General features: G+C 40.5%; 1 protein-coding gene across 9 annotated transcripts in view; it reads left to right on the top strand.

Moving 5' to 3' along the window:
• The window catches only part of PKNOX2 (PBX/knotted 1 homeobox 2), a 382423-nt gene that overhangs the window by 251455 nt on the left and 108239 nt on the right, over positions 1–22729 (top strand). For 8 of the 9 annotated variants that reach the window (XM_043997763.1, XM_043997765.1, XM_043997756.1 and 5 more), the window contains one exon: positions 10827–10935. The exons of the other annotated variant lie outside the window; for it this stretch is intronic. In XM_043997763.1, the coding sequence (XP_043853698.1) occupies positions 10849–10935 (87 nt within the window). In that variant the 5' untranslated portion in view covers positions 10827–10848. The remainder of the gene's footprint in view (positions 1–10826; positions 10936–22729) is intronic. 9 annotated transcript variants of the gene reach the window in all.

Raw genomic sequence — 22729 nt, 5'->3', positions numbered from 1 at the left:
TTAGGCTGTGTGATTGTGAACTCCTTGAGGGCAGGTGTTGATTTTTACCCTTTATTGTAAACCCTAGGGCTTAGCACAATGCAGGACACCTGGTAGGTTCCTGATTGATTGGTATTGATTGATTATGAGAGAGATCATCTGCCCCAGAAATGTCAGCCTTCTGGGATCACTGAGCTGGTTTCTGCCCTGAGTGCTTGCTAGGGCCTGGTCAGTTAATGAAACCATTGAGTTGTGACAGGCCTGGGAGCATGATCAAGGGACTTTGCAGTCTCCTTTGGCTTACTCACCTCCAAATCATACAGTGACCTGGGAAGGGCTGACACTCCTAAATGCAGATGCTGCCTCTGTCTATTGCTCCTCAACTCCTGACTCTCCCTATTCCCCAAAGCCCCATTGAAAATCGGCTCTGGCTCAGTTTTCAGGCTTTCTACTGCTCCAGGTGCCAGGAAGAGGCTACCACTATTACTCTCTCTGATCCTTGGGCTAGAGAACTAAGGTTCCCCTCACCTGGAAGCTTACTCTAGGCCCTGAGTATTGGGAGGAACAGACCAGTGCTTACCTTCCTATAGGATTTTAGGATTTAGCATGAGAGGGGGGAGCTTAAAAATCCTCTAGTCTGACCTCCCCACTCATTTTACACTTAAGGAAACTGAGACTCAGTAAAGGAAAATGACTTGTCCAAGGTCACAGAGTTATTTAAGCAGCTGAATAAGCCCTGAATGTGAAACAAGGGCTCTGGTAGCATGGTTTTACTGGGAAGATCATTGGGTTTAGAACTTGTTTTGAATCCTGGTTCTGCTATTTAATCTGTGTGACCTTGAGCAGATCACTTACCCTTTGGATCCTTGTTTCCTCTTTTGTAAAATAAGGAGAGATCTATACTGTTCCTTAGAGCTCTAAATCCTGGGATCCTCATTCTAGATGTAGTATTTTTTCCGTTCTTCTGAGGAATCTGTCTTCTTAACTTCCACCTCAGGGCATGTGGTCTTTCATATTGTTTTTTATTAGCTAGTTGACCTAGGGGAGTGTCCTTACCCATACTCTAAAATTCACCCAATGCTAAGGGAATTATCTCAGTGTCCATCCCTACCCCAGGATCCCATGTGTCCTTTAGCCAATGGAATACCTTCTGTGTGACCTTGGGCAAGTTGCCTAACCTCTGCCTCAGTTTCCTCAAGTGTAAGATGGGAATAATAAAAGCACAAACCTAGTGGGGTTGTTGTGAGGATCAAATGAGATGATATTTGTTTTTTTTAAAAAAAGTAATTTTCATAGCACAGTATGTGGCACATTGTAGGCACTATATAAATGCTTATTCCTTTCCTTCTGTCTAGTCTCAGTATCCCCATTGGTTGAGTCTTAGTGACCATTTAAAGTTGCAGCAAACTCAGCTCTTCATATCTACTTGATTCTTAGCATTGCTGATTTTGTAGCAGAGCAGTGTGTGTGTGTGTGTGTGTGTGTGTGTGTGTATGCGCGCACCCGCATTTCTTTAGATAAATCCACAGAGTCACATGAAATCAGTGACAGGTTGACACCGTTATTTCAAGATTCATCGCTCTAAGTTGCCAGCAGTGGAGACCTAGCCAACTCCTTCCCACCAACAACACTTTTTTCTAGGCATAATTTATAGCACTGGGGTGAATTTGTTTCCAAAAAATGAATATCACACTATCAGCAACAGCTGCCTCTCATTTTTATTTGTTTTTATATTTGACTTGAAGTCCAATTCTCCATACACATCCGAAGCTGTAAATCCTGAAGCGACTGATTACAAGATTTAGTAAACAGGTTCTATTATATAATGCAATTAAAACAGGGCTCTGTGGTGCCACCTGCTGGCGTTGGGCTGGAAGGGAGTCGTCAGGAGACAAAGTATCAATTTGGCCTGGCATTCTTCACTGATGGAAAATAAATGGGATTGCACCAAGGTTGAGACAGCTGCTCCAGAGAGAAAAGTTGAAGCCAGCCATGTTACTAATGCTGGGGGGAGGGCAGTTGCTCTCTCCAGCTGAGTTTTCTGTATTATTTCAACCCCCCACGAATCTGTCTAGACTTCAGAGCTTTGCCCTTGTAGGGGGGAGGGCCATAGCTAGGGAGTTAGAGGGTGTCTGGGTGGGGAGGTGAGCCTGGCTCTGAAGGAGTCACCTGACTGTTCCTCTCTGTCCTTCATTCCCATTTTTAACCCCCTCACCATGGGGGAGGAGCAGCTCAGAGCTTCTGGATTTGGGAATGAGGCTTCCCCCAATCTCTCCTTAAAAATATGCCAGGCTCTAGTCATCAAATCTTAGAACTACAATGGACCTTGGATATAATCTATTCCATTCTTCTCATTTTACAAGTAAGGATACTGAGTCCCAGAGAGCAGTTGTGCCATTATTTGCTTGTTCCATGTTGCATCGTCCAGTGAAAACTTGTCTGTTAACAATTTTCAGTTCCTCTGTCCCTATGCGTGTTTTATCCCTGTCTCACTTTTATTGTCTCTGTTTTGATTCTTTCTGTCCCTTTCTCTCCTCGCTCCCCCATTTCTCTGACTCTTTCTCTCTTTCTTTCCTTCTCCTTTTCCCTTCTTCTCTTCCTCTGATTAAGATCTGGGTTTCAGACCCAGCTCCAGCACTTCCTAGCCTTGGTAACTTGAGCAAGTCCCATTAAGTTCACTAAGCCTTATTTTCATCCCCCGTACAATGTGGATAATCTCTGCCCTACATCAACAGCATTCTCATAAGGATATCAATTGAGATCATGAATATTAAGGTGGTTTGCAACTGTAAACCTTGTAAAAACGTAGGTTATGACCAGACATATTTCTCTTACCCTCTTTCTCTCACTATCTGTTCCACTCATCCTTCTATCCTACTCGACTCCTGCTCACAGTCAAACCCCATGAGGATTACTTCTAATTGCTCCTCTTGGTGAGCCAAACAGTTTATGAGGGTCATGAAGTTTCCATCAAAAGTGCGATTATATAGCTTCATTCCAGCCTTGCATGATGGAGTTGGGGAGAGGTTTTCTTCTGGTTGATAAGTCCCACACCCTGGGCATCAAGTCTCAGCTCAGGGAAAAGGATCCAATCCTTGTTTCCCTCCCTAGTCCTCGGAGACAGACATTCCGACAATGACTGGGTGGTCACCTGGTAGATTTCCATCTCTCCAAAGAGTTAATCACTCTTCATCAGGGACTCTTGACCCCAGAAAGCCACTACCAGCCTGAGGGAATAAAAGACTAAATCCCAGTGGAGAAGCAGTGCTCTGGCAGGATCAGAGAAAGTGTGGAATCTGCCTCTACTTTCTTGTTTGGGGCCTCCCCAGCATGTCTCCTTAAGCTTAGGTGAGTAGTTGGAGAACAGGAGTTGTATTTCCTACCCCATTCCCAAAGTACTGCTTAGCTTGAGTCGAACTAGGGATCAGGGCTTAACGGCTGGCATGACCAGCTGGCTGGAGAGCTCCCAATTAGACTTTGTTTCTCATCCTTGAGCCCAAAGCCCCCCAACCCCAACACCCCTGGCCCAATTACTGCTGGACAGAATTAACCCCTTGGTGCCCTAAGCTGTTAATGGAATGTTAATTGGCCTAATGGGTTTCATGTCAACAAGTCCTAATGAGCTCTCTTCCTAACGAGCTTGTTATTTTTTGGACCTGTTTGTCAGTGCATGTGTGCATGTGTGCATGTGCATATGTGTGTGTCTAGCTCTGTGCTGTGGACCTGGCTGACCAAGGCTGTGGAGAAGTAGTTGGGGGAGGGAGCAGAGGAAGAAAGAGTCAGAGAAATAGAGGGAGTAAGGGATACAGAATTAGGTTTCTGGACTGCCCAAGTTCTATTACCAAGATAAAAATCCTATTCCTCTACCCTCACTTCTTGATCAACAGGATGTCTAATGTATCATTGAAAAAAAAAGAATTTCTTTGTAGAAATTATACAGTTATAGTTTATCATTTCTATTTCTTCTAACTCATTAACATATTTAGTATTTTTTAAATCACCTTTTATTTTCATATACGTTCTAACAATTCTTATGGTATAATAGAAAAGGTACTGGCTCTGGAGTCCAAGGATCTGGGTTCAAATACTTCTTTTACCTGTATGACCTTGGGCCAGTCTCTTGAAGTGTTGGGTCTTAGTTTTATCATCTGGAAAATGAAGGAATTGTACCCATTCATCTCTAGCTTTAGACTCTGATATGGCTTCGTCATGGAACCAAGGTTGCCCTGGGTTTGTGAAGACCCTATCAGCAGAGCACAAGTTCTGACAGTTCCTATTAATCTCAAAAGATATTGATTACAGGCTGTAGGTAGACTGTGTATCTGTTGTCTGACAATCAGTCTGAGTGAGTTCAGAGATCATCATCTAAGGTTTGCCATTAGGTGACCCACAAAGGCTATCTGCTAAGGCAGGGGAGGGGTAGGAGTGGGGAGGAGTTGATCTCTCAGTGAAGGAAGCACCTATGCTGAAAAAATCACAGATATTTTGAGATAAAGGATGGTAAGATACCCATGATCCTTTAATATATGCATATTGTCAGGAAATTTTCATTATGCTCAATTGTTGCTCTCATGTCTTCCATTTAGAGATTTGCCCGCTATCCTTTTACTATGTATTAAACATAACTTGGGGTTGGGAAGGGAAGCCTGTGCACAATATGGAGGCCAGATGCCTTCCTAAGACAGACTGGTAGCCTTTTTAAAATTTATTTTTTATTCAGAAATTAATAAACATCTAAAAAGGAGCTACTGTTCTACTATATAAATGATCACTCACATAGTCAAATAGAAAAATATAATTGTACACAAAACTTACGAATTTCTATTCATAAGTTCTATTCACAGTCTTTTTTTCTTTTTAAATATAGAATAGATTCAGTATGGAACTTTCAAAGCTGTTTTACTTATTTATCATTCTTTCTGGCCTTATCTTCATTTTAGTACTTCAGTAATCCTCTTTTCTTTTTCTTTTCTTTTTTTGTTTTTGTGCTACCTTATGCCTACCTTCCCCATCCCAAACTGGAAGAAAAAAAGAAAGAAAAAGAAAAGAAAACTCATGCAATAAATATACATATTCAAGTAAAACAAATCCTCCATTGACTTTATCTGAAAAATGTAAATGGATTTGGAGCCCATCACCTCTCCAACAGGAAATGATAGCACACCTTCATCATCTATCTTCTGAAATTCTGTTTGGTTTTTGCACTGATCAAAGTTCTTAAGTCTTTTAAAGTAGTTTGTTTTTTATAACATTGTTATCATTGTTTGGTTCTGCCCACTTCACTCTTCATCAGTTCATGTATGTCTTCACAGGTTTCAAGGAAGCTGTCCTTTTCTTTTGTCATTTCATTTGGTGTAGTCATTCTCCTAGTTGAAGGACACTACCTTAGTTTCCACTTCTTTACTACTGTAAATATTTTCGTACATATGGATCTTTTTCCTCTCTTTCTTTGATCTCTTTGGAATACAGTTTTACTTAGTAGTTCTGCTGGATGAATGGATATGCACAGTTTATTGACTTTTGGGACATAGTTCCTAATTGCATTGATAGGGCAGCTAGGTGGTGCAGTGGATAAAGCACCGGCCCTGGATTCAGGAATACCTGAGTTCAAAGCCGGCCTCAGACACTTAACACTTACTAGCTGTGTGACCCTGGGCAAGTCACTTGACTGCAATTGCCTCACCAAAACAAAACAAAACAAAAAGATTGCATTGATAAGCTGTTATGGTCAGGGCACTTGAGCAAAGTTTTAGGGGGCAGAGGTTCTGCCTGTCACCTAGAGGGCACAAAGTTCCTACCCTGATTGGGGCATGGACTGGGAAGTAGATTTCCTGTCATTATGGATGGCAGTTTTCTGAGGCTTATCTAGCCCATTTCCAGAATCACCAGTCATCTCCAGGCAGGACAGCTCAACTCATTATAGATTTCAAAATATTAGCCACTTTTTTAGGCATCTCTTCATTATCTGGAATGAATGAAAAGCAGTTAGAAGACATGCTTTCCTCTTGGTAGAAAGGTGAAGGACTAAAGGATCAGAATGTTGTATACTTTGTCAGACATAGTAATGACTGTCAGTTTTGCTTAATTTTTTTGTAGCTGTGTGAGAGAGAGAATCCTCTGGGAGTTGCTGGGAAGTGATTGTGGTGTGAAAAAGGAAAAGTATCAAAACATTAAAAGAAAACCAAAAACAAGTTGGAAGTCAGAGAATAGACTCTCATATCAGACCTAATTCCTTCTCACTGCAGTTTCTTTTTGCTCTGTCACCACCAAGCTCTGTACCAGGGATTCTGGACCTTTTTTGGTGTCATGGAACTTTTTGGTAGGCTGGTGCAGCCATAGAACCCCATCTCAGAATAATGTTTTTAAGTGCATAAAATATATTGGATTACAAATGAAACCAATTATACTAAAATGCAGTTATCAGAATATTAAAAATAAATAAATTAAGGGACCCTGGGTTAGAATCCCTGCTCTATAGAATCAGCATGTATGTACCTAGATTCTTTCTTAATTATTGAGTAGGTAATTTCTATCCGGAGCCTGAAACCTGAGATTTAGTGAAAGGGATTTTAGTTATCCTTTTCTGGGGTGAAAGTAATCTGTTAATGTAAATGCTTCTAACCCCAGGGACTATAGCCCATACTCCCTCTTCTGGTAACCATTGGCACTACAGTTTTGTTCCTTATTGCCTGCCCAAGACTGGCTCTCTCCATGGCAATAGTGTATACACTGGTTCAACCAAAGGTCACCTTTCCTATGCTCCCTTACTTTAGTCAGTAATATCTCTCATAGAATTCTTCAGATTATTTATCTATCATTTTCATTATTTGAGAAGGGAGATTCCATAGTCATTCCAATGTCTCCCAATCAAGCTCACTCTTAGAAAGTTCCTTAAGTTGTTTAACTTGATCCCTTCTTATGCCAGTGGAACTCCATTCCTTTCTGTTCTTGACTTCTATGCTTGTGAAAAAATCCCACTCACCATTACTCACATAAATCAAGTACTTGCTTCTAGGCTTAAAGGACTGAATTAAATAAAGCAGTAGATTTTAAATAATATCAACAATCTCCTCTACACTTCCTTTCTTATCTGTTGACCCTTCATTTTCCTGAATCTATAACCAAGGAAGGACAAGGAACCAACTCTTTAAAAGGCATTGTAAAAGGTGGTACATTAATAGAACACTGGACCTGGAGTCAGGGAGATCTGAGTTCAAGTCTTTCCTTTGATATTTATTACTATGGCCCTGGTCAAGTCACTTAAACTCAGACTCAGTTATCTCATCTATGAAATATGGATATTAATAGAAGCTACCTTGCAAGATTGTTGTGAAAGTAAAATCAGATAATATCCATAAAACACTTTGCAAACCTTAAAGCACTGTACAAATGCTAACTATTATTAAACCATATAGTTTTACATTACTTTTTTTTTTCAAATACATCTCTCTTCCAAATCTGACCCAGAGAGCAATCTCTTCTAACAAAAAATAAAAAAAGAAAGGAAAAAAGTTGTCCATCGTAACTAATCAAAACATCAATTGAGTTTGATAGTATATACAATATTCCACACCCACAGTCCCCCATCTTCTACAATAAGAGGTATTACGTGGTATTCAGTTTTGTATGTTTCTATTTGTATTTTTGTAGTCATTTTGCATATTATTTTCCTAGATCTACTTGACACTTTGCATCAGCTCATATAAGTCTTTCTGTGCTTCTCTGAATTTTCATATTTATAATTTCTTATGCAACAGTAATATTATACCACATTAATGCGTTTTAGTTTGTTTAGCCATTCCCAAGTTTGTTTCTAGTGCTTTGCTACTTTTTTAAAAAAAGTACTTTTTTGCTACTTTTTAAAAAAAGTGCTTCTATGGATATTTTGCATATGGTACCTCAATTTCTCCTTGGATTATATGCCCAGCAGTGGGATCTCTGGACATGGTCATATTTTAAAAGAATTTTAGTTACTTTTTAGGTTTAATTCCAAATTTCCTTCCAGAATGATTAATACCAGTCCACAGCTCCGTCAGCAGTGTACAAAGTGTATCTACCTTTCCATAGCCCACCCAACAGGAGGTAGATTCTTGGACATTTTTTGCTCTAGAGTTCTAGAGTATTCTTTGATCCACCAAAGAGCAGGAAGACTCTGGTGGAAATGGAGGAGCCAACACAGTCCATATAAACTTCTTCATGCCTTGTGTGTACAATAGGATCATAGGAACCTTAGAAATCTTTTAATAAAATCCCTTCATCTTACAGATGAGGAAACTGCATCTTCAGAAAGGATATTCATAAGTCACAGAATTTCAAAGTTGAAAGTAATGTCAAGGTCCCTCTAGTCTAACCCATATCTGAAAAAGAATCTATTCTACAACATGTCCTACAAATAGTTATCCAGTCTTTGCTTGTAGATCGCCTCTAAGAAAGAACACACTATCTCCTAAGTTGGCTTATTCCAGTTTTCACTGTATCTAGTTGTTAGGCAGGTTTTCTTTATATCAGTCCTCAATTTGTTTCTTTCCATCACCTGAAAATTCCTCCTAGTCCTGTCCTCTTCAGCCAATTCAAATGGATCTAATCCCTCTTTCCTATGGCAGCCCTTCATAGGCTTGAACAGAGATATTGTGTTCCCTTGAAGTATTCTCTTTGCCAGCAAATAACCATAGTTCCTTCAACTAATGCTCATAAGCATTAACCTGTCACCACAAAGTCCTTCACTTTCCCAACTACCCTCCTGAACCTCTAGCTTATCAATGTTGATCTGCAAATGTGGCAACCAGAACTCCAGACTTGGTGTGACCAGGGCAGAATATGGCACATCTATAATTTTTTAAATTTCTGGACACTTGTCCTTAAGCAAAAGCAGCTTAAGACCAGAGGTGAACTTGTCAGTGTTATTTCCCAGGCAATAATCCTTCAATGTAATAACTATTAAGTCCCACATCTTAACTTTTTCCCATTCTTGGAACTGTAGTAGGATGTATTCCCCAAAACAGACTGGGTACATGCTGTAGATGTCAGGCAGCAGAGTCATTTAGAAGCTCAGGTTACTACTGATGGTCTCCCTTTCTTCCTGAAAAAGTACTATATATATATATATATGTTTTCCCATAGCCCAATATATAAACATAGCATTGACTTATTTGGGAATCTTGTCCCTTTTGTTTCATTAGGAGTATAAATCCACATTCCAAGTTCATGCTTCAGTTTCCCTTTACAGTTTGGGAAATATGTGGAAGGGCTGGGGGGAGGAGGGTACAGCCCAATCTAGGAGTGTTTGGCATCTGTTTATTTTGGAAAAATGAAAGAGGGAGGATAGGGCTTCCATCTGGGATGGAAGAAGGGAAATTTCAGCACAGTATTTGTTCAATGAGGAAGGTATCTTTTGACCCAAAGAATGGTAGGTTGACTGGCTAGTACTGCTCTACACTGTGGTTCATAGGTTATAAATCACAAGCTACATAGAATCTTCGAGATCATCGACTAGAATCCCCTTATTTTTATTTACTTGTTTTTAGAGCTGAGCAAACTAAGGCCTAGAGAAGTCAGGTGTCCCCATGCCCCAGGGACAGTCAGGTTCTATGGCCAACCCCATGGTTTCCAGTTCTAAATATTTCAGGGTATCTGTTGTGGCCAGCATTCTATTTCTTTGGGTGGCACTGCCAAGTTGGCTTCACTTACAAGGGCTCCCTGGGTGCAACTTACTTACCAAGGACTTTAATTACTAGTTACATACACATATATGTTTATGTACAAATACATATAAACATTCTCATATACATATATTTTCAGAGATATACACAAAACAATAATGAGCCTGGAGAGTTATCCTCAGCACAGTCTATGTCTCTGTCTGTCTCTCTTTTCCATATTCCCATGCCTAACCTGAATGAAATGCACCTTCCCCTTTTCTTCCCAAGTACTTGGGAAGTTGGACATTCACCCTGGAGTCTCTTCATCTCTAAAATAGGGATAATAATATTTGTATTGCCGACCTCACAGCATTGGCGGGGAGGGGAGGGAAGGGGACAGGGAAGACAGACATAGTGACCGGCCCAATATCATATACACCATCAGTGGCAGAGTTAGGACTAGGATCCAGGTTGCCTGGCTCTTGGTTCAACTGTCTATCTACTATACTAAACATTTTAGAGTCGGGGGCCACATAAATATAATTGTTATTATTTTCATAGTTGTTCTGTCCTAGCAGTAGGGACCTGTTTGTTCCCTTTGCTCCTCTTCACTCGGTTGTTAATCAAATGTACTTAAATAGTTGAGGGGGCCAGAAGGAGTAAGGGAATCCAGGGAATGGGACTGTAGGAAAAAGAGAACCAAAAAACTATGTGAGTGGGTTTTTCCTTGCAGAACATACCCCCACCTCCCCTTAGAGAGTAGCTGGGAAGGGACCTTTGAGCATGGCAGAGATCAATGCCACTGAAGGCCTGGGGTGCTTCCTAGAGTCTCCCATCCCCCATTTTTCTATACTCCCATCAGCCAGGCTGCAGTCTGTGTCCTCCCTCACCCACCCATAAGGCCAGAAATGCTGATGAACAAAGCATTGCTACTAATGTGCAGCTGCTTTGCATATGATTTGAATATTGTTTATTTCATGTCGAAATTGCATAGCAATCTTCCTTTACCCCACCCTCCACCCCCACTCCTATTTACACATACACACACACACACACACACACACACACACACACACACACAGCTACTGCTCCATTCATGAAGGGCCTCCAGCCACTGCTGGCCAGCCTTGAAAAATGGCTTCTTGGGCTCTAGGGGCTCCCCAAGTTCTTGGTGTTGTTAATGGTGTGGCCCATTTCTCCCACCCGCAGGTCCTCGATGTGAATCAATCCCATGATGCAACATGCCTCCCCAGCCCCAGCTCTGACAATGATGGCCACGCAGAATGTCCCCCCGCCACCTTACCAGGACACCCCTCAGGTGAGTGTGCAGCCCCTGTCCCCCTCCCCATCTTTGTTCTACTAGAGCCAAGCATTGGCTGGTGTTTCTGCCACTAAGTAATAAACAGGTAAAAGGAATATAGTAACCTAGAACCTAAGCAGCAAGACTTACTGACATTGGCAGCAAACACAGTCATCTTAGCTAGAGTACCTAGTGTGACACTGGGGCCAAAGTCACAGTGTTAAGGTTCAGCAGAGTCAACTTCCTTTCAGCTATTAATTTTTTTTTTTTTTTAGTGAGGCAATTGGGGTTAAGTGACTTGCCCAGGGTCACACAGCTAGTAAGTGTTAAGTGTCTGAGGCCGGATTTGAACTCAGGTCCTCCTGAATCCAGGGCCGGTGCTCTATCCACTGCGCCACCTAGCTGCCCCTCAGCTATTAACTTTTGGTGTTTTTTCCACTGATGCTTCCCACTTCCACCTCCCTATGTTGTAGATGACTTGGGGTGAATTTGTATTAAGAACACTTAGGTTAACATCCAATTTTGGATATTTATTAATTTTATAACCATGGGCAAGTCACCCTCCTTGATCCTCTATTTCCTCATCTGTAATATGGGTATAATAATACCCTTAACACCTACTCACAGAGTTTTCGAGAGAATCTGATGGACTAATATATATAAAACAGTCTGTAAGCTTTAAAGTGCATATATGCATTTCCATTATTATCATCTGGATTGGGCAATTTTCTTACTAGGGAGATCCATACAGTAATCTTCCTAGGGATAAGGATCACATATGATGAAACAAGATCTTGCTGCTTCCTTTTCCTATTGTTTCTATGGCTACCACCCAAGGACTCAGAAACGCCTTCCTGGGGACAATAGTCTCTAGAGTGTAGCCTTGCTGTCCTACATTGATCCTATATCTCTCCTAAATAGGAAGGAATTAAGGAGTAAGTCTTAAATCCAACAAAATTAACTTAGTATATTCATGAATACTGATCAAATGATGAATTATAGAGAAACAAGCAACAAAAGTACTCAGCAAAGTCACAAAATCCATCATTGTCCTGTTTTGAAAATGTGTTAGAGCAAGGGTTTTTAACCTTGTTGTGTCATGGACCCCTATGGTCTCCTCAGAATAACATTTTAAATGCAGAAAATAAAATGTCAGATTGTGAAGGAAACCATTTAAGCATAGTTATCAAAATAGTAAAAAACAAAAAAACAAAATCAAGTTAACAGACCCCAGGTTAAAACGCCCTATATTGGCAATCTATCAGTCCTAGATTCTTCTACCCAGTCAACCAAATCCAACTTCTTTGCAGTACTGTTCTTTCTCTGTCTTATTGTTTAATAAATCCATCTCCTCTTCTTAGCTCAGTCATTACTTCTCATCTCCAGACCCACATTTCTATTTCCACCATGATATTCAATTGGTACCTCAACCTTATTATGTCTAGAACTAACTCATTATTTCTTCCACTCCCAGGTAACTCCAACCTTGCTTGCTCTTCTTCCCCAATTCCATATTTTTGCAAATGGCACTGCCATCTTCTAATTGGACAGTCATCCATCATATAGTATACAACAAAAGAAAGTTTTCAAAGTACATGTACTCTGGAGAGTATTTTCCCCAACTCCCACTTCTCTTATGCCCATCAGAGACTGACCCTCTTCACAGATAGACCTAGATGTACTTTACTTATTTTTTTGTTTTTCACAATTAAATTTTATTTTATTTTCAAATGAAGATCTCCCCTCTCTTCTCTCTACCTTTCCTCCCTGCCACCATCAAGAAAAACACAACCCCCATTACAAATGTGTATAGGCAAGCAAAACAAATTCCCCAAATGGCTATGTCCAAAAGAATTCTATGTCTCAGTCTGCACTCCATGTCCATCTTGTCTCTATGAGGAGCAGGGCAGCATATTTCATCATGAGTCCTCTGAAATTATGATTGACCATTGTATGGGTCTCTCTAAAGCACTTGTTATAGAATTTTATGTATTTAAGTTATCTGTACTTATAGATTTTAACTAGATTTTAAGAGACTTGACCAGTGACACACAGCTAGTAGGTATCCTGGGCAGGATTTTAATCTAATTGTTCCTTAATCCAAATCCAGTGCCCCCACTAAACCACTTTTTCGGGGGGGGGGGCAATGAGGGTTAAGTGACTTGCCTAGGATCACACAGCTAGTATCAAGTGTCTAAGGCTAAATTTGAACTCAGGTCCTCCTAAATCCAAGGCCAGTGCTTTATCCACTGTGCCATCTAGCTGCCCGATTTTAACTAGATTGTAAACTTCATCTGAACTTTCTATTTTCACAGCACCTTGGACAGCACCATTAAAATAGGAGGTGCTTAAAGTTTGTTGAATGGATTAATGTGGCATAGCATACTGCCCTGTTATTCTCTTATAAAGTCTCAACTCTGTTTTCAGTTTTTTGTGACCTCCACCCCTTTCCTTGAATTTCATAAACCTGATAAAAGGATATCATATTGACTCTGTTCCAGGTGGTTAGTAAGAGGAACAGATCACTGATCTTGTGCATAGATGTGGTTCTCTGCTTATGGACCTTGGTTCAAATTGTGGGCACCTGGACAACAAGAAATACAGTGTTGAGGTTAAAAAAAAGAACTTTAATGAAGGAAATAGGCTAACATTTCCAGAATCAGGAAGAAGCCCCAGGAAAGACCCCACAAAAATATCACCTTTACAGGAAACCTCCAGCGTCAGCATGAAGGCTTCAGCAAGTTAATTAGTAGAGTCTCTTTTATTCTGATCACCAGGAAGTATGCAACCTAGAAAGTCAATTAGGTCTCTAACTGACCCCCGATAACAGAGGTTACCTGGCCATGTTCAAGTTACTCCCTGAATATAATTCTGCTGACTAGGGTCAGGTAGAAGTTTGACCAAGGGAGACTCTGTTCAGCCTGGCTCTCTAACCAAACTCTCATACACATTCTGTCTCCTATACTGCTTTTGTTGCAGGAATTTGGAACTGAACTGGATATTTGTGTGTGTGTGTGTGTGTGTGAGGCAATGAGGGTTAAGTGACTTGCCCAGGGTCACACAGCTAGTAAGTGTCAAGTGTCTGAGGTCAGATTTGAACTCAGGTCCTCCTGAATCCAGGGCCAGTGATTTATCCACTGCGCCACCTAGCTGCCCCCTGAACTGTATATTTTTAACAGCCTCTGTATTTAGTACATTGTAGCTCTTCTTATTCTCAGGGCATGGAAGGACATGGATTGGCCAACTTGAGAAACAAATGAAAGGGATGAAAATAATTTGTCTTGGATAAGAGAAAGCTGGTTGCAAAATTCTGGGACTTGTTCACTATCTTTAAGACCATAAATGGTTATTTATTATATGGTAACAGTAAATAGCTAGTGAGTGGCGATATCTATACAGGGTACAATAGGAAAGAATCTCCACAGTAGGGATGTAGTTTAGGTATAAGCTAGAACTTCCTGATAGTAAAAGATGTGATAGTGCCATATAAGTCATGAACTTCATGCCCTAGAAATTCTTCATGTTAACACCCCCTTATAACAGAAATGGATTAGACCATATAATTTCTAAGATCCCTTCAAGCTCTGAAATGCCGTGATCATCTCCAACAATCTGGACTGTGTACTTATGAACTAGATAATTTCTGGAGGAGAAAAGGACTCACTCTGCTTAGGTCATAAATCAGTCACCAAACTTGCTATGCATCAGGCATTGTGCTAGGTGCAAGGGATACAAATACAACAAGTGAAATAAATCCTTCTCTCCTGGAACTTGAATTCTAATGGAAGAGATGACAGGGACATAGGACAGATATAAAGAGACTATATATATATGTGTGTGTGTGTGTATATATATATATATATATATATGGGACATATATAAAGAGAGAGAATGAATGAACCCTTGCAGGAAATGCTTCACCTAGGAAGTAATGCTTGGGTTGTCTTGAAGGAAGAGAGGGATTTTATGAGGCAGAGGTAACAAGGGGACGCATTTCAGGTATGAGGAACAGTCAGTACAAAGGCAAGGAAATAGGGCATTATGTGTAAGGAATTGAGAGGAGGTCAGTTTGACTGGATCGAAGAGTATGAAAGGAAGTAAGTGTTCATTGAGGCTAGAAAGATGGGTTGTGAATGGTTTCATAAACTAAAAAATGAGCTTATATTTTATCCTAGTGGAAATAGTAAGGCACTGAAGTTTTATTAAACAGAACAGTGATATGGTCCAATCTTCACTTAAAGATAATCACTGGGACAGCACATAGAAATAGGGAGCCACAGAAGGACTTGGGATAGCATCTCTCTCTCTCTCTCTCTCTCTCTCTCTCTCTCTCTCTCTCTCTCTCTCTCTCTCTCTCTCCCTCTCTCTCCCTCTCTCCCTCTCTCCCTCTCTCCCTCTCTCCCTCTCTGTCTTACCACCTCTCCTTTGCTTCCCTGACCCTTTCTTCTCCTTTCTATCATGGGGTCCTATAAGTGATACAGGTCAGTCTTCTCCAGTTGGCATTTTCTTCTGTGGTGTAGAAGTGCTGCTGCACCACTGACAACAGAAAGGAGTTAGAGAATGAAGACCTTGGATTTAGCCCATGGGTTTTAAGTCTTAATTCCTTCTCTCTGATCCATTGTGAACAGGGCAGCTTAACCTATGTAGGTCAGGTTAAGAATAAGCACTGGGAACCACTTTGATGGCTGTTAGGCACTCACTTCAGAGGGCAAGACCTAGTTGGGAGAGGAGAAATGAATCCAGGCAAAATGCAGGACTAAGCTCTTGAAGGAAACATTTCTTCTGTCCAAAGTTTCCTTTCCCAAAGTAAGAATTTTATTAATGACTGCGATCCCAGAATTCCAAAAACAGTACTTTTTCTGCCTTGACTTCCCCTCCTTTCTCTCTGCCTCCCCATTCTTTAATTCACCAATATTACATAGCTACCTTAATAACTCGCATTTTCATACAGTGCTTTAGGGATGATGAGCATTTTCCTTTTAAGTCCCTATGGAGAATTCCAGGGGATGACTTATTCCCAATTTACAAGTGGTGAAATTGAGAGAAGTAATTTTCTGAAGTTCATTTAGCTAGAAAGTGGTAGAAATAAGAATAAAACTCAGATCTCCTAACTATAGATTCAGTGCTTTCTTCTACTATGCCATGCTTTTCCTCCCTGTGCCCACAAATGCTCCTAATTCTCTGCCGTCAAAGAACTTACAAGGTCAAAGTGGACCTAGTTTACACATACAAAGCAGTTAAATAACAGTCCTAGGCAGCATGTGATTAAATGCTACGATGAGTGGATCAGACCATGAGTCTTATAGGAATCTATGAGCTCAGAAGGAGTCACAGAATAGTAGATTGGAAGGGAATGAAAAGGTTCATATGGTACATCCCATACTTGAACAAGAATCTTGTCAAGAGTATCCTGGAAAAGTGGTGGTGTAGCCCTAGCCTGGAGACCTCTAGTGAGAGAGAGCTTCATGAATTTTCAGGGAATTCCATGTCTGGGAAGCTCTAATTTTAAGAAATTTTGCTTAAATTAAAGCTCAAACTTGCTCTTTTGCAGTGTCCACCCATTGTTCCACATTATGGCCTCTAGGGTCAAACTGAACAAATGGAATCCCTCTTCTAATGCAATAGATACTCCATCATATCTTTTAGATCAGCCATCATGTTCCTAATTCCGCTCTTTTCTAAATTCAACACCCATAGCTCCTTCATCTTGTCTTCATATAACATGACCTGGAACCCCTTGACTTTTCTTGTTGCCTTTCTGTCAACATTCATTCATAAATGCCTTTCCTAAAATGTGACATCCAGAATAGAAAAAAGTCAATCCATATATGCTATGACCAGGGCAGGGAAAGTGAAACATTACACCCCTCGTCGTGGGCCACTATGCCTTCCTAAATGCAGGCTGAGGTTGCATGACCTTTTTTTTAACTGCCTTGTCACATTGTTGACATGGTTTCGATCCATTAAAACTCCCAGATATTTTCCCAAAGAACTACTGTCTAACCATCTTCCTCTTCCCTACCCCCCTCCCATTTCCCCCTCCCATTTGTGTATATCCCTGTTGAATTTAATCTTTTCTTTTTTTTTTTTTTTTTCCAGTGAGGCAATTGGGGTTAAGTGACTTGCCCAGGGTCACACAGCTAGTAAGTGTTAAGTGTCTGAGGCCGGATTTGAACTCAGGTACTCCTGACTCCAGGGCCGGTGCTCTATCCACTGCGCCATCTAGCTGCCCCCTGAATTTAATCTTATTAGATTCATCTCAGTGTTGCAACCTATCAGCTTCTCAAAGATCTTGATTTTATCATCCACCATATTACCTATCCCCTCCACATTTGTGTCATCTACAAATTTAATGAGATTATCACCAATTTTTTCTCCAAGTTATTGGAAAGAATACTATATTTTGAAACAGAGAACCTAGGTTTCAACTCTAACCCTGATATTTGTACTTGTGTGACTTTGGGCAGGTTATTAAACCTCTCTGGGCCTCACTTCCTTATTAAAATTATGGGGGTAGATGTAATGACCTATGGTTTCTTCTGGTTTTAAGTTTATGATCCAATAAATGATAAAAATGTTAAGACAGTATAGGGTGGGGCACAGATCCTTATCAGAGACACTCCAGAGACATTCTTAGAAGTTAGCATCAAACCATTAATTTTTCTGGGTCCAAAACTTTAACTTGTTCTGGATATACCTTAAAGCAGTGGTGTCAAATTCAAATAGAAATAGGAGCCACTAAGCCTAACATAAGGATCCCTTGCCAGCCACATATTGACATAGAAAACCACACATGTTTATATTTTTCTTTTTTATTATTAATACATCAACACATAAAAATCAAACAGGAACTACATTTTAATCTGGCTCATACCACACTTGAGAGTGTTGTAAGCCACATATGGCTTGTGGACTCTTAAAGTACTAGTATCTAGCCCACATATCTTCCTTCAGCTTCTCCATTTAAAATAATATCTGAGGTGTTTTCAAATAATTTGCTAAAACTATACACACACATATATGCATATATATGTATACACATACATACATATATACATATACATAATAACCTCTTTTCATAGAAATACAAATAAAGGAAAAGCAGTTATTCTGGAATGACCTGTTCTTGATGAAGCCATACTGGTTCTTTGTGCTTGATACTTCCTTTTCTAGTTAATCACAGACCATCCCTTAGTGATATTTTCCTGGCCTTACTCTCTTCCCTTTTTTGAAAATGAGAAAATCTGCTCTTCTACAGCCCCACAGTACCTCTCCTATTCACTGTGATATTTCTTTTTTTAATTAAGTTTTTTCATTAAAATTAATTTTTAACTAATTAAATTAATTTCTTTTAAAAAATATGTTACATTTTATTTTCAATTTTAACTTAAGCACCAAATAGAATAAGTATGTTTTTGTAACTGTGTCTGTATGAGTGGGGTTTTTTTTTGGGGGGGGGGTTGGTGGGGCAATAGGGGTGAAGTGACTTGCCCAGGGTCACACAGCTAGTAAGTGGCAAGTGTCCGAGTCAGATTTGAACTCAGGTGCTCCTGAATCCAAGGCTGGTGCTTTATCCTCTGCGCCACCTAGCTGCCCCGTTGTATGAGTGTTGTTTAACATTTTTTGTCTGATTCAGATGAAAATGGGGTTCATGGGATATCTGTTCTTTTCAACATTCCATCCGTGTGTATATTCTTTGTCTCATTCACCCCAAGTATATGAGATGATGAATTCTTCCCTTTTCCCTCCTTTCTTCCCTTATATAGGTTCCTAACCATTTAACTTTCTCTCTGTTTTGAAGACATTGGGATTCTGAAAGGACATTTGTAACTTTTCCCCCTATAGCATATAAGTAACTCATCTTTAAATAGCCTATTAAAATTGATCAACTGTGTTACCTTTCTGTGTTTCTCTTGAGTTCTGCATTTATATTTTAAAGTGTCTACTAAGTTTCGGCTTTTTTATCAGTAATGCTTGGAGGTCTCTATTGCATTAAAGATTCATCATTCACACACACACACACACATACACACCTCCCCCCAGGATTATAATCAGCTTTTATCTTTTGTCTTTTGATTTTTGGAATATCATATCAAGTTTCTCCTATTCTTTACATATTCAGCTACCATGTCATGTGATATTGACTGTGGTTCCTTGGTACTTGAACTTTTTTCTTTTTGCTACTTGTAGTACTTTATCTTTGACTTGGAAGTTTAAGATTTGGGCTATGATATTCCTGGGAATTTTCATTTTGTTTTTTTGTTCAGAAAATAACTGGTGGATTCTATTTTCCTTTTGCTCTCTGGCTCTAGGAAATATGGGCAGTTTTCATTTGTGGTTTCTTTAAATATGGTATCCACAGGGGTTAGCTAGTGGTGCAGTAGATAAAGCACCATGCCTGAATTCAGGAGTACCTGCGTTCGAATCTGGTCTCAGACACTTGACACTTACTAGCTGTGTGACCCTGGGCAAGTCACTTAACCCCCATTGCCCTGCAAAAAAAAAAAAGATAAAAGATAAAAGAAAAAGAAATATGGTACCCACAGTTCTTTTGGTCATGATTTTCAGGTAATTCAGTAATTCTTAGATTATCTCTTCTTGATCTATTTCCCATGTTAATTATTTTTGTTACTATATACCTTACAATTTCTTTTGCTTTTTTGCTTTATCCATCTTTTGATTCAGTGTTAACACTTTTTATTGCTTCAGAGTAAATTTCTTTTTTTCTGTTTGACTCATTCTAATTTTTAAGGAGGTCAATTCTTCAGAAAGCTTTATCAGCATTTCTACTAAGGTATTAATTCTCCTTGCCACTTTTCCCCTCCCTAGCTATTCCATTTTGTTTCTCTTAATTTCTTTTAGTCCTTGTGGCCAGAACATTCTTTTCTCTGAGGCTCTACTTAGACTTGTGGGTTTACATTTTTCCTTTGTGTTTGCTTTTTTTTTAACTAATTTTTTTCAATGAACAAAAATCTATTTTCTCTCTTCCCTCTTAAAGAGAAATGAAACCCCAAAGTATTTTTCATTGGGTTTAAGGGTTTTTTCCCTCTTTACTCATCTCTCCAGCCTCATTTTCTGGACTGCGGGCTTGTTCTTGTTTCAAACTCTGCTTTCATACTCCTAGATGGTGTGGGTAGGCCCTACTTAAATCAAAATTCTAGATCCTGCCTTTTGTAGGAATGGTCTGGCCTCCCTCCTGCTGTGATTCAGTCCCAGATTGCTTGGATTCTGGGTTGGACATGGGTTGACTGTTTGCTAGTTTGAGCCATGAACTGCTTATATGCCAGTCTGGCCCTTTCTAGGATAGGAATGAGGCCCCTATGTCTCCCCTCCCTATCTGGGTAATGCTTTCACACTGTAGCACTGGGTTGCCTTGTACTTTGTCTTCCACCTAACCTTGGAGTCAGGAAGACCTAAGTTCAAGTCCTGCCTCAGAAACTTACTAGCTTTGTGATGCTGGGCAGGTTAACCTTTCTCAGTGAATTTCCTTATAAAGTGAGGACAGTAATAATACCTGTCTGTTGGTGTGAGGATTAAATACAATAATAGATGTAAAATATTTTGCAAACTTAGTTAGTTTTTATCATTATGAACTGGAGAACATCTCTAGGCCTCCTTGGTTCCCTAAAATCAGGAGACACCAGTCTGCTCCATCCTTCCTTCTCCCACCTCCTTTGTCAATAACAGTGGAGAATGGACAGCATTGAGGGAAGAGGATGAAAAATAAGGATATTGTCATATGTAGTACATAGTTGCATTTATTCATTTTGTATTTATATATACTTTTTCTATTTATGGATGTACTTGCTCTCTATCCATTAGAGTGTAAGCTCCTTTAAAGGAGGGATTGTCGGGCAGCTAGGTGGGCACCGGCCCTGGAGTCAGGAGTTCAAATCCAGCCTTAGGCACTTGACACTTACTAGCTATGTGACCTTGGGCAAGTCACTTAACCCCAATTGTCTCACCCCAAAAAAAGTAATAAAAAAAAGTAGGGATTGTTTCATTTCTTGTATTTGTATTTCCAACTCTTAGCGCAGTGCCTTACACATAGTAGGACCTTAATTCTTGGGGGATTGATTGACAGAGGGGTTGGTGCAGTTAAAAAAGAGCATTGACTTTGGAGTTAGAGGATCTGGTTTTAATGTATCTCTGCTACCTCTGTCCATGTATAAGTCATTTAATCTCTCTCGGTCTCAGTTTCCTCATCTTTAGGAGGTTAGAATTAACAGCCTCCTATGACCCTTCTGGTTCTAAATCTATGATCCTGTCACTTTATTCCAAGTACTTATACCCCATCTTATCTGAGTCACAGCACTATCTGTGGTATTGTCTTTCCCCAACACATGGGGAGAAGATCTCCCCTGACCCTGGGGGACCTATGTGGAGAACTCATTAAGCAGGTACAAGGAGAGGAGTCCCATCCTCTCCTGTCTGGGCCCCCAGTGCTCTTAGCCTCCATGCTGGGTAAAGTTAGCATGTAGGCTGGGGAGATTGGCTCCCTGGTTTCTCCCCCTCTTGAGATTTCTGGGGTTAGCCTAGCCATGTTCCTTCCTTTCCAAAGTTTTGCCAGCTGGGGCAGCTGGGAGAAGTTTTGGCCTGTCAGGGATTAATTGGAGAGCCGCAGCCTGTGCTGCCCAAGAATGTCAGTTGGGGGGTAGTTAAGTGTGAAGAGACTAATTTAATTCACATTATACTGCCGGATTAACAAATCACAGCTGCTGTGGGGAGGAGGAAGAGGCTGTTACAGCCCCAGGTACTTAGCCCCCTATGGATCAAGAGCTGTACTGACCTAGAGGAGGGGGGAGATTGCTTGGAGACTTCCAAAAGCCATTGGCAGGGGATAAGGGAGTGGGGGCTGATTTGGGAAATCTGCTTTTGGATCGACCTCCAGGACCTCTGATGTAAAGATGATAGAATTATAGGCTAATAAAGCAGGTAGGGAGGCTAGAAATCACAATCCAGCTCCCTCATTTTAGGTACCTTGGACTCAAGTGCTCAAGTAGCTTGTTCAAGGACATCAGGCCTTCAACACAGACCTAGTACCCAAACCCAAATCTTCTGACTTAAGTTCCAAACATCAGGCTTGATCTTCAAGGATGCCTTTAGGGGAAAATGGAAACTCTTTTTTTTTCTGCAAAGAAATAGTTTTGGCCTGGGATTAACACTGCAATGGCCACTGGTGTCATTCTGTTTATTATAGGCCAGTATCATTTCTGATGATCTATCTCACCAAAAAAAAGGGGGGGAGAGTGTGGCCAGAAGATGCAGTAGTATCAGTGAAGTGACTATACCAAGGAAATATTGAAGGGCTGGCTCCCAGTGAATTGTTTTTGCGTCTCTGTAGTCCTAGCGTGCAGGGGCCAGCACATAGTAGGTGTTTTCTAAATGCTTGGTGGTTGATTACTGTTTCACTGACCTCTTTCTTCACTAGGCAGTGATATCTGGTCCTGGGGACCAGATAGACTTCCAGAAACCCCTTACTGAGCTGACTCCCAGACACATAACTGGAGGAGGTTAGAGAGGGAAGTGCAGGAAACAAACCCATCTGGTAGATGGGGGAGGGGTTGATCCCATTTTCATCTCTTTTAAGCCAGGCTGGACTCTGAGGCCAGTTGGCCTGGGGCTTTTTGAGCCTTTTTTCTTTCTGCTCCTCTTCCCTGCTGTGGCTTTTAGGAATGGCTTCTTTCTGTGACTGGCCCGTCAATATTCTCTGATCCCAGAGAAGCCGGCCGGTACAGCGTGCGCTCTCTTTCCTTGTCTGCCTTTTCTCTTTCCTCCCCAGTTTCTTTCCTCATTCCATTTCTTTTTCTCC

The sequence above is a fragment of the Dromiciops gliroides genome, chromosome 3 (genome assembly GCF_019393635.1).
Source record: "Dromiciops gliroides isolate mDroGli1 chromosome 3, mDroGli1.pri, whole genome shotgun sequence".
NCBI classification, from domain to species: domain Eukaryota; kingdom Metazoa; phylum Chordata; class Mammalia; order Microbiotheria; family Microbiotheriidae; genus Dromiciops; species Dromiciops gliroides.
The sequence above is the reverse complement of the archived record's forward strand: the minus strand, read 5'-3'. Positions and strand labels throughout refer to the sequence as shown.